Source organism: Populus alba, chromosome 6, assembly GCF_005239225.2.
Source record: "Populus alba chromosome 6, ASM523922v2, whole genome shotgun sequence".
In the NCBI taxonomy this organism is placed as follows: Eukaryota; Viridiplantae; Streptophyta; class Magnoliopsida; order Malpighiales; family Salicaceae; genus Populus; species Populus alba.
The window spans coordinates 19,314,299-19,326,353 of record NC_133289.1 but is presented as its reverse complement, the minus strand read 5'-3'; the positions used below and the strand labels follow the sequence as shown (position 1 = coordinate 19,326,353).

The 12,055-nt window shown below is 30.7% G+C and overlaps 1 protein-coding gene and 1 pseudogene across 1 annotated transcript; both read right to left on the bottom strand.

Annotated features, from left to right (window-relative positions):
- Positions 1-2,585: 2,585 nt before the first annotated feature.
- On the bottom strand, positions 2,586-5,184 carry LOC118030861 (IAA-amino acid hydrolase ILR1-like; annotated as a pseudogene).
- Positions 5,185-10,614: 5,430 nt separating this feature from the next.
- Positions 10,615-11,905, bottom strand: LOC118030698 ((21S)-21-acetoxyl-apo-melianone synthase SDR). Its single transcript, XM_035034913.2, has 2 exons — positions 11,738-11,905; positions 10,615-11,454 (listed from the first exon to the last, which is right to left on the bottom strand). Exons 1-2 carry the CDS (start codon positions 11,770-11,772, stop codon positions 10,662-10,664), a joined length of 828 nt encoding a protein of 275 aa, XP_034890804.1. The 5' UTR covers positions 11,773-11,905; the 3' UTR covers positions 10,615-10,661.
- Positions 11,906-12,055: the final 150 nt, after the last annotated feature.

Genomic DNA, 12,055 nt, shown 5'->3' with positions numbered 1-12,055 from the left:
TAATTAAAACCTTCTCTCTAAATTTTTAAATTGTTTAGTTTAATTTTTCTTAAAAGTACTAATTATTTTTTTGAATTGTTTCTATAATTTTATAATATTTCAGATAGATTATTGAAATTTATTAGGTAAATAAGTTGTATATACATGATACATTTACAAAAAGATAAAATCATTTGTAATAGCCACCAGAATTAACCTCTAAAATGAATTAATAAAAGAAAACGGATGAAAAAAAATATATGAAGTAAAATATTTGCAATTGTAGATATTTAATCAACTTCTTGCTATGGTCTTTAATTAGAGTACACTTTTTTTTTTATTTACCGGTTCATGTATTTTTTATTTTTTTTATTAAGCATATACATTATGTTTTTTCCTTTATTTATAATGTATATGCTTAATAAACTTTCTTGGTACACTCATTGTTTCTTTTCCTTTATTTATAATGCATACTAACCTGCAAAGGCAATTATTCATCTGATTCATTGCTGCTATTCATCTCATAATAAAACAATTTTGAAAAAGATGTTTGACAATAAAAATTTGTTCAATTGGAATATTAGGGATCAAAATATAATAAAATATCGGGAGTTTAAAAGGAGGAAAAAGTTGTCGCGGGTGCTTTCTTTTATCCCATGCAGCTTACATTAACGAGAATATTGAAGAAGTCCTAAAAACACTGCAGCAACGGATTCCAGTCTTGCATATTATCAACTGCGCATCTGCTGAATTGTTTTAGGCTAAACTTGCTTTTCAAAATTCAAAAGCTGAGGGAGGTTCGTGATCACAATGAGCACTCTCCACTACATGGCTGTCCAGGTACAGCAGCAGCAGCAGCAGCAGCATTAAAAGCTGTGCCTATTGGAAGAGCCTCCTCATCAATAAATAAGTAAGGAGAGTGAAGTGGATTATGTGATTTCAGAGTCTCGTTCACTGTCCCAATTAAAAAGAGTGCAGCAGGCATCCTTCTCGAGAAGAAGCTGAAATCCTCTGACCCCATGTTTATTGGGAATAGTTGGGTTTCCCAAGTAAGGCCTCTCCAACCTTCTTTCAATGCTTATACACTGCTTCATCAACCATAAATCTTTTTTTTTTTTATTTATATGGGTGTTCGGGCCAACTTGCACGCACTATAACTAATCTCATGGCTCACTGAACATCCTGCAAACCCAGTGAACATGTAAGGCACCGCGGAGATGACAGGTGTGCACGGTGAGGTTTGAACCCAGGATGCAGAGGAAGGGAACAAGTCCCTTCAACTGTTGGGCCAAGACCTCAAGTGCAACCATAAACTTATTTAGGAAACAATTAGACATATTTAGAGTTGTTTATGAATTTATTACCTGAAAATTTGATATTCTTTAGCTTTAAATGATTTTTTAAAGGCAGAGTTGTCGTAAATCGTAAACCACAAGCCGTTCATTTGCTTGGCCTCCAGTAGTAATCCACATGAACCACCATTGAAAAATCTTCTAAATTCTTATTTAGGAGAAAGGAATTGTTATGCCTAGAATACTAGCTCTCTATTATGTGACTTATATAGTTTTTCTATCTAACAAACAATCATCAAAAAATAAGAGGCATACCTTACTATTTAAATATTTTGTCATGTTAAATCATATGTGTTCTCTACATAATATAGTTATTGACTGTTTGAATAAGATTTGAAACTTTTTTAAAATTTCATTTCACCTTGACCAATTATTTTTCAATCAATACTATTTGACAACAGATAAAATATTTTTCTTAATTTACCTAGGGTAATGAATAATCTCTTAATCACTTAATTACCTTTATATAATTCATGCTATACTCAATGTCTGTCCTTTTGTTATCTCTATTAAGATAAAATGTAACATGATCAAAGCATAATATTCTCTATATAACATAACTTAGTGATATCAAGTCTAAAGATCACTTATACAACTATCACATGAGCCTTTACATAGATATGTAATCTCTTCATATGAAATTATCATGCGAGGATCAGTTCAGTGTACATGTCTAATGATAAAAACACCTATATATTAGTTCTAGGTATCATTTATACCTCATCTTATAAGAACAACTACTTCATTTCATAAAGGAAACAACATAATTAGTCTTTACAGTTCTAATGAATTTCCAGTATATAAGAGAGTATCAATCAAGAATATTTTAGGAACAATATTTTGATACAATAAAAATCCCATAATTATAACAACTTTATAATTTCCTTACAAAGCATTTTTGTCTTATGGACTTTATCTTTACTTCAGAATTATTAATCTAATATTATATGAATATTAAAGATAAATTAAGCCTTTATTTATAATAAATATGTATTTCATTAATATAATAATGTCATGTGTAATCAATCTACCTCTAACAAATCTGATTACATATCATAAAAAAATTAAAGGCAGAGACAAAAAATTATGTTTGAAGTTGGTGTATCAAATGATACAGTCAGTTTGAATGTGAACCAATCCACTCGACAATTATGGCCAACTTTATAGGCATTTTACTACTATAGACTATGTCTTCAATAATCATGAACACTAAGCATCATTTCATTTATATTGGGAGATTAATTGAAGAATATTTTAGTGAAAGTGAAGAACAATTACTGCATCTTTATGAGAATCTATCTCTTGAGATACAATCTGTGGGAGGTAAATGACTGCAGATGATGCCATAAGAATTGGGTCTATAGCCAAATTCAGGAGTGAAGCGTGTTCACCTATTTCTTCAATTTTAGCCTAAAAAGCCTTATACGAGCAAGCATTGGACCTAGTTTTGAAGCAATAACACTGGTCGGTATTAATGGCATAACATGTAAGCTTAAGATGGCATTGATGTCATCAAGACAACCATCTTGATCTTGAAACATATGGTCAACACTGACATAACCTTCTTCTGTAGGCTGGAAAACAAGCTTTATAGTTTCATTCATGAAGTAAATACTATAATTTAGTACCAATATAAAGGCACAAAAAATTGAATTAGATTCTTTTCAGTTTTTTTAATAATAATATGTTGGAGGGTTTGGAGCTTACCTTCAGTTTGTCTTTTCTGGAATAAGTTAATTTAGCTGCTCCAAACAACATTGCTATATGATAATAATGACCGCAATAATCCATCTTCCCATCAATTTTGCTCTTGTATTCCCACTCTTCTTGTTCCTTTAAATTGTTGATGCCAATTTCAAGGAAATGAGAAAGTCAATAATAACTTCAAGAGTCAAAACAGTTGATATATTCAAGTATAAACTATATATAGTAGTCCATCACTGGTCCTTAATGGTGGCCCTATTTAGATAAGATCTGTTGTATATGTTTTGTGTTTGCGTTTGATTACATACTAATTATATGCCTTTTGTATGTATTAAGGAATTCTAATTAAGTTTAATGAAAGTTTTGAAAAATTAACATATGTTAAAAAGTATTTGAAAAATAATACAGTTTGAATATAATTATTTTAAAAATAGTGGTTGTACACAACCACTACTAAGATTAGCGGTTGTTTGAAAAGTCATTTCTTAATCAAATTAATTAACAGCTATAAAAGTCAATCCAAATTTTTATGAAGATCCAATGGCCAAAAAATAAAATTCAAAATCTAATGGCCAAGAAACAAAATGAGTCACCAGGGACACACTAAAGCTTTTTTTTTCCGACATACCCAGTACCTTTAAAAAGATCTCGATGAAAAGACCACTGAACATGGTTGTTAATTGTTAGGGGTTTTGTTCGGTGTTAATTTAAGGTTAATTGCAACCTCATTTATTGGTTTTCCAAGATGTAGTTAGAATCATCTCGTTAAGATCTTTCTAAAGACACTATGTGTGTCAAAAACAGATCCTCGATGTGTCTCTAATGAACCATTTTTTCTTCCCATATTTTTCTGTCCTACCACATCACCTAATCTTTTTAATTATTAGATCTTGAATCTTTTTTTTTTTTTAATATCTATTGGATCTTCAAAAACAAATTTGAGTTAACTTTTGATAAGGTTAATTATTTTATAAAAAAATGAAATACTATTACATAACCGCTATTGTCAATAGCGATTATGTATAGAATTGATATTAGAAAACACAATTATGTTTAACTACTATTCTCAATAACAATTGTATACATAATCAATATTGAAAAACACTGTTGTGTTCAAACCATATTGTTTCCCAAATACTTTAACAGCCTATGTTGTTCTCCTAAAAGTTTTACCAAACTATGTCATTTTTCAAAAAAAAAAAATCCATGTATTGAAGCGTGATGGGACCATGGAATTTTGAGAGAGAAGAAAAAAAGGCATCCATGTTAGCTCAAAGACCAAAAACTGGTTTTTGACCAGAACCAATGGTAGCTACCACTCTGGTCCTGGCTACGGGCCATTTATAGTCGATTCCAAGCAAGTCAAGCTCAGACCTGATGACTTCACTTGTTATGTACTCTTTAAATGCTAACTTCAGAAATTGATGGATTCTTTTCATGACTCCCTTCACCTACTTAAAGAACTTAGACTCTCTTACAAATGATAATAACTTAAAAGTCATGAACTAAAGGTCTAATTCAGGATTAGACTTCATAGCCAAAGATTGTTGATAAAGAAACATTAACATTGGGAGAAAGCTAAAGAACCCTATGGGAACATAGCTAGATTAAGATGAATAAGGGTTATGAGCAAAACTATAAATGAGGTATTTTAAAATATTTGAGAAATATATATATATATATATTAAATTTTTTTATGTATATTTGACAAGTAGGGCTTAAACAATCTTTATTTCATACTTAGAAATATTTTATTAAATGGGGGCAATCTTCATTTCATAAAACTTGATTGTCAAATATACCTTATTCTTAGAGCTTTTTGTTAAGTGGAGGCCTATGCCATTGCCCAAGCAGCCCTTCATTTAAGCTAGTTTTGCATGGGAAATATAAGAAGAAAATTGTTGTTTCCTATTGAATTTAGTGAAATATGGCACGAAATACGATGTCTGATTGGTGTAAGCTTAAGTGTGCCAAATGGAGTGTTATATGAATGGTTTGAGATTAAAATACCATTTTATCTTTGTAGTTTTAATCTTTAAATTTTGAGTTATTAAACATATTGGTGGGGACACCATGAATATATTAAATAATTTTTTTTGTTCCACATTAGAGACACTACCTACATGTGATCCAGGTGATATATCACCATCGTTAAATATCTTGGTTGATAAATCACTCAACCTCTTGATCCATTGAATTTTACTTCTTTGATTTTACACTTATTATTCAAAGTTGTCATTAATAATATTTTTGTGCCTAGAAAATAAAAATAAAAACTTCATCTTGCATTTTATTTTTATATTTTTACTTATCAACCCACTTTGTCATTGATATTTAATAGCTAATCATTTTTTAATTGCCAAGCTTACTAAATTAGTAAAAAGTTATGACTTTTATTTTTATTAACAATTTACATTTAAGGGTTTAACATTGCATGCTTATAATGTTTTTTTTTTTTTTTTTATATTTTGGTCTTGATTAATATCCATATTAAAAAAATAAAATTAGCTTTATTTTTATGTCATGTTTTTACTTGCTAGATCATTTGTGCTCTCAATTTCATCTATAACCCAATATTGTATGCATTTGTGTCATGGTCATCGAATATCTAATCTTGAGTCTATAATCACCTAACCCTTAGTGATACCTTTAGAGCCAATCAAAAGGAAATACAACTTATAAAAACCTAGATGACTAACTTGTCTAAGAGAGTTGAACGATAAGAGATTTCTCAAATAGGGCACCCTAAGACTAGTAAAATTACAAAAAATAATCATTATAGAGAAGTTTACTATAAACACCACTAATATAACTACCATATAGGTCACTCCAACCATAAGAACCTTGATGAGCGAGTCACAAGATCTAACAAAATAAATGCCTTTACTTTTGATAATAGTCATGACTTTTGGATTTTCAAGAGATGGATTCATGACATGGATTATTTGCTTTATTGGTTTAACTTGTCAGATAATAGAAGAGTTAAATTTGTTAAAATAAACCTCATTGGTGAAGCTCATTTTTACTGGAAAAATATTGAGGATTGTTTGGAGATGAAAGGTAATCTTTCTATTGTTGATTATATTGAAATGAAATAATTATTATAAGATAAGTACTTACCCTAATCTTATAGAAATAAACTTTTAGATCAATGGAACAATCTTAGATAAGGAAACAAGTTTGTTAACGAATATCTAACATAATTTGATAAGAATAAGATGAAATGAGCTATTAAAAAGGATGAGGCCACAACTTTGACTAGGTCTTGAATGATGATCTTATGAGATAGGTGATGTTCTCATGTTCCTAGGTTTTCTTAACTCTTGACCAAGCCTATACTATAATGCAAGATTATGAATTGGTTATAAAAAGTTAGTGGATGAAATGTCAAGATCCTCGAAGTACCCCTGCTGGGTCTTAGTTTGGGAATAATGGTTCTTTGTTAGGTTCTTCACCCCATAGACCCAATCTTAGTAGCGCCCAATTCCCTATGGAAGACAAGGGAAAATGTTCTTAATGAAGTGCGTATGATGGGTTTAAGGGTTTAGTATGTTAAATATAAAGGTTTTAGTTATATCAATATAAATTGTACCATTAAACCTTTAGTCACCTAAGAACATAAGAATATAGGTAAAGAAAAGACTATAATGATAAATTATATGAACTTAATCCCAAGAGTTTTAGTGACTAGATGAAAAATGATGTACAATAAGAAGAACTTAAGACATGAAGTCCATCTAAGTATGATAAGAAGTTTAATAAGAGTATATTATGTCTACTTTAGTTGTAGAGGAAGATCCATGAAACTCTCTAATGGAATTGCTTGAAGAGGTAAGTGTAATGTTAAATTGTTTTTATAGATATTTGTTCTCTTGAGTAGCATAATTCCTTATCTCAAGTGTTTGATATCAATAATGTAATAGATTTTGAGTGGCATGTTGAGCTCCCCAATCCTTTACCATTTACACATGACGAGGAAGATGAAAATGATCCTAATATATTAGTTTGTGTTCAAACTATATCTATTAAAGTTTCAAATAATGTTTATTCCACTCCACACCTTTGGTCATATAGTATTTATACTCAAAACCCTAAGAACCCTGTATATCTATTTTTCATATCTCTTCACATTAGGATGTTTGAGTAAACTGAGTCTTTTGCATGTAGAGTTCATAATATTCATGTTGAGATCATAAAACTAATTCAAGCAAGTAATAAAAAATAAAAACTTTAGTTGATTAACACAAGTATCATGATGCATTTACTGTTTAAAATTATTAAATGATACATATTAGACCTAAATGGTGTCATTTGTAAACCAATCAAAGTTTGTACGTGAGTAATACCAGACCTCAAAGTGTCATAAATAATTGAGTCAAATACTTAAGTCATTAACTTGCCACCAAACTTTAATATTAACTCTATTTTTAACATACATAACCTTGCTGCATATAAGTGGCAAAAATCTATCCCTAATGATCCTTTTAAGATTGCTACCCCATTACCTTTATCCTTGACATAAGAGGAACATATTAATTTTATTTTGGATACACAAATTATTTTTACCAAGAATGATGAGATTCAAAGAATCTTAGTTCATGGGCAAGATAACAAAATTTGATATGTACTTTGATTACTATATAGATATCACAATAGCTTGATTCTAAAATTTAAAAGTATTATCTGAGTCGTTTTGAACTACACTCAATGTGATCGAGTTTCTCCAACTCCAGAAGAGTCGGTGCAGGCACTAGATCCACATCATAGATTGAACATGTGTATGAATGGAGACGATGTAAGATAGCCCAACATGTAGCTCTTTGGTTGTGAGATTGAACACATTTAAGCCTGCATTATTATATTTTATTTAATTTTATTATTGGACTTTAATTTATATTTGTTTATTGAACTTTTATTATTTAGTAGGTTATAAGCTCATATTTGATTTTGATTAGAGATTTACTATTTGTTTGTAATTTTTAACATTATAATCAATTTATGATAAATTGATAAAAAGTTACATACTTTTAATTTTCCTTAACCGATTTTCTCCTTTCTTTTTCAATTTTTTTTTTCCTATCTCGTTAAGTTCATTTTTTTTTTCAACTTTTTTTTCTCTTTACTTTTTTTCAATTTTCACTTTGTTCTGCATCACATATCCTTAAAATTTTGTTTGGAAAATAGAAAATTTATTAATATTAAATTGATACAAAATGAATAATTCCCTTTATAAAAAAAATAAATACAAACCCTTTCAAAACTTTGGTGAATCATATTGATTTTGAGAGCATCTAGTTGTTCCCCCCCCCCCCCCAAATCATACAGGTTATTATCTTGTCATTATAAATTAACGAGAAATGAATCACATTATCAAGACCTATTGGCAAAAGATTTTAACGACGAGACATTATTAATGGATTTCAGTTCCTTTTAATCTTTTTTTTTTCCTTTCAAAATGATAATTTCCTAGATTGGAGATACAAAACTTTTATTTTAAAAAAGTACCATATCTATAAATAATTGAAAAAAATCATGCCCCTAATAATAGAAAATAAATAAAAATATGAAAAAAAACTATTATTGATATAAAAGAAAACTAGAAAAAAATCAATAAAGAACTTGTCGTCTGCTTCCTGTGACATGCAAGATGATAGTCCGATCGATCTAGAGTTTAAAAGGAAACGTTTTTTTTTATTATTTTTTTTAAGGGAAAAGGAAATGGAGAGGAGAGGCCACAAAATAGTTTTCTGGCTTTTCAAGATTGCGTATCTTTAAATCTTAGGGTTTTTTTTTTTTTTTTAAATCTTTGCGGGTAGTCATCTCTATACTACCTTCATTCCCTAAGGTAAAAGGGCCTTCAAACAGCTGGCTAACTTAAAAAAATAAAAATAAAAAAACATTAACTGCAATAATTAAGGAGAACAAACACTTAAAAGTGTAGGGAAAATGAAATTTCTCCTCAAACAGGAATTGTTGGCTACATGGTAGTTGTGACTTAACAATCTCATTGTCAGATTAGAGTTTCCTACAAAACAAGCAGCCCATAAAGTTTATAAACCTCCTCCTTAAAAGTGTGTAGGAATCCAAAGCTAAATCATACCAAACATGCATGATCTAGCCACACGTCTTAACCATATATATTTGCCATGAAAGTTTGTGTATTCATTGAATTTACACTTTATTGCTTATAAAGCACTCTGTAAGTTCATGTCCAAATTACAGTTGTTCTCATTTTAGTTTAGTGCTGAACCTATTTTAGACAATTAACAAATTGAACGCTAGCAAAAACTCGAGTCGGGTTCAAGCAAAATGCTGAAATTGGTTAAACATAGTCACATGGATTGCTTTATTGTTATGCTGAAATTGGTAAGTTGCATAGCAGACTTAAGATGAAGGAGGATTGTGCAAAACTATAAATGAAATGTTTTAAAATTTTAATAATAACTACTTTGATTCATACATTAACTCAGTTCAACGCAAGTTGATCCTCTTGACTAGGGACCCGAGCATTGCGTTGGGTCGGCCCTCGAGTTGAATTTTAAAACTATGATAATAACTACTTTTATCCTTGTGTTGAAGAAAATCAACCTGGGTTGACCCACTCGACCGTTACTCAGGCTTTGCCCCGGGTCGATTTTAAAGCTAGATTTTAAAATTATGATAATAATTATTTTTATTTTTACATTAATCAAGGTCAATGATCAACTCCACTTGTGAGCTAGATCCTGTCATGGGTTAACCCTTGTGTTGGATTTTAAAACTTTGATAATAACTATTTTTTTATATGTTAACTTGGGTCAACTTGTGGTCGAGGTTTACCCTGAATTGACACCAAGTTGAGTTCTAAAATTATGATAATAACTATTTTTATCATTACATATATTAGTAGAAAATTTTGAAATTAAGAGTTTTTATGAGGATATTTTAAAAATAAAAAATATTATTTTTAAAGACATATCTTCTTTGTACTTCTTGTTTTAGAGGTACACAAATTTACAATAAAATTATAGTATAAATATATTTATTTTTATATTTTTATTTCTTCAAACACATTGGTGTCTTCATTATTTTTATTCATTATATCCAAGATAATAACCAAACTACTACTTTATATTTTTTTTTCTTGTAATGTTTTGATACGTTATTTAAATCATTGAATTCAAATTAAATCAATATAATTTAACTCATTATCTAATTAGTTTAGGATAAACAAGTTAGGTAACAATTTAACTCATTATCTAAGTAGTTTAGGATAAACATGGAAACAACTTAACTCATTACCTTTTTTTTTTTCATTTAGTCCAAATCATGGAATTTAAAATTAATAATTAATGATGGGATTTTGAACATCACCTGTCAAGTTTTTAAATGAAAAAAAAAAATATGAATCGTCATAAAAATATAAACAACTTTAACTCTTTATGATTTTATTTATTTCACCTAATTCAAATCCATGCATAACTGGATCCAAATTAACCCTTAAGTTATTAGACCATGAAGGAAAGTAGCAAAATCAAAATCAAATATATATATATATATATATATATATATCTTATGGCACAAATACGTTGAGAATTCTGCTAATTTTTTGAAACCCCAGGAAAGAAGCACATCAACGAGATCAGCTTATAATGGTGTAGAAGGGGAGGAAGCTTTCATCATTGTAGGATTAACAACACTGAACCCACCATCCACAACAAGATTGAGCCCACTCACATAATTTGCTTCATCACTAGCCAAGTATAGTGCAGCCCTTGCCATGTCTTCCACCTTGGGCATCTTCCCCTTTAGATTACCCATTTGTCCCAGTAATTCTTCTATCATTGGTGCAGTATCTGCCGAAAATCTCTCAGACATGGGGGTTGCTACTCCAAATGGCGAAACACAATTTACTCTTATACCATGCTGCCCTAACTCAGCCGCTAAGTTTTGCGCTAACCCCACGATACCATGTTTGGTCACTGCATAAGCGGGAGTTGCAAGTCCACCAATAGCTGTACAAGCACTGGCGGTGAATAAAATGCAACCCTGACCTTGGGTTACCATGACCCTAGCTGCATGTTTGGCTCCAAGGAAACAACCTACCAGGTTCACACCAATTAGGCGGTCTAGATCTGATTTCGGGGTGTCCAAAATGCTTCCTGAAGAACGATCCAGGATGCCTGCATTGTTATACATTATATCAAGCTTACCATACTTTTTAACGGTGGCGTCAACAAGATTGCTAACTTCATCTTCGTTTGAAACATCACAGTGGATGTAGCAAACATCTTCACCAAGTTTTTGAGCTAGGGCTTGGCCTAGGTTGTCTTGGATATCGGCAAGAACGACCTTAGCACCATTTTCATGGAAAAGTTGCCCTGCACTTGCTCCTATGCCGCTTGCGCCGCCGGTTATGATTGACACCTTGCCTGCTAACCTGAAATAGTACTGTCGTTAATTAAAGACAAGCTGAAATGTGAAAACAAACATCTAAACGCAAATGCTGTACGTTATCCACTGTGAAATGGTGCCAGTGATCAAATATTTAGTTGGAGCTTTTGGAGGGAACCCAAACTGATAAAATTAGTACACGTTATAATCTTGCAATGTTACAAGCATAATGAATTCAAGGCGAATCAGAGTTAATTGGGAATATTTCCAAGTTCAAACAGGAAGAAACTATACAGAGTGCAAGATTAAAGGAAGTTCATTTTGATTACCTTTTCTGTGATGCAACCAAACTGGTACCTGTCATTTTAGTAAATATATGGAGCTGGAGGTACCTAGGGAAAGAAGATAAAAAGCTTGACTTTTGCTCTGCGTCTTTACTTGAAGGCTTTTGTACATAGATTGTTTCATATATATATATAGCTCCGCAGAGTCCTCAATAGAAAAAAGAAAAAGAAAACGTGGTATTATTCTCACATTACTTATAAAATTCTGGAGGGTTTTATTATTTTAATATATAGACTAGCCACACAAAAACTAATTCTAGGGAGGTATGCACCATATATGCATGACTCGTTTCGTGCATCACT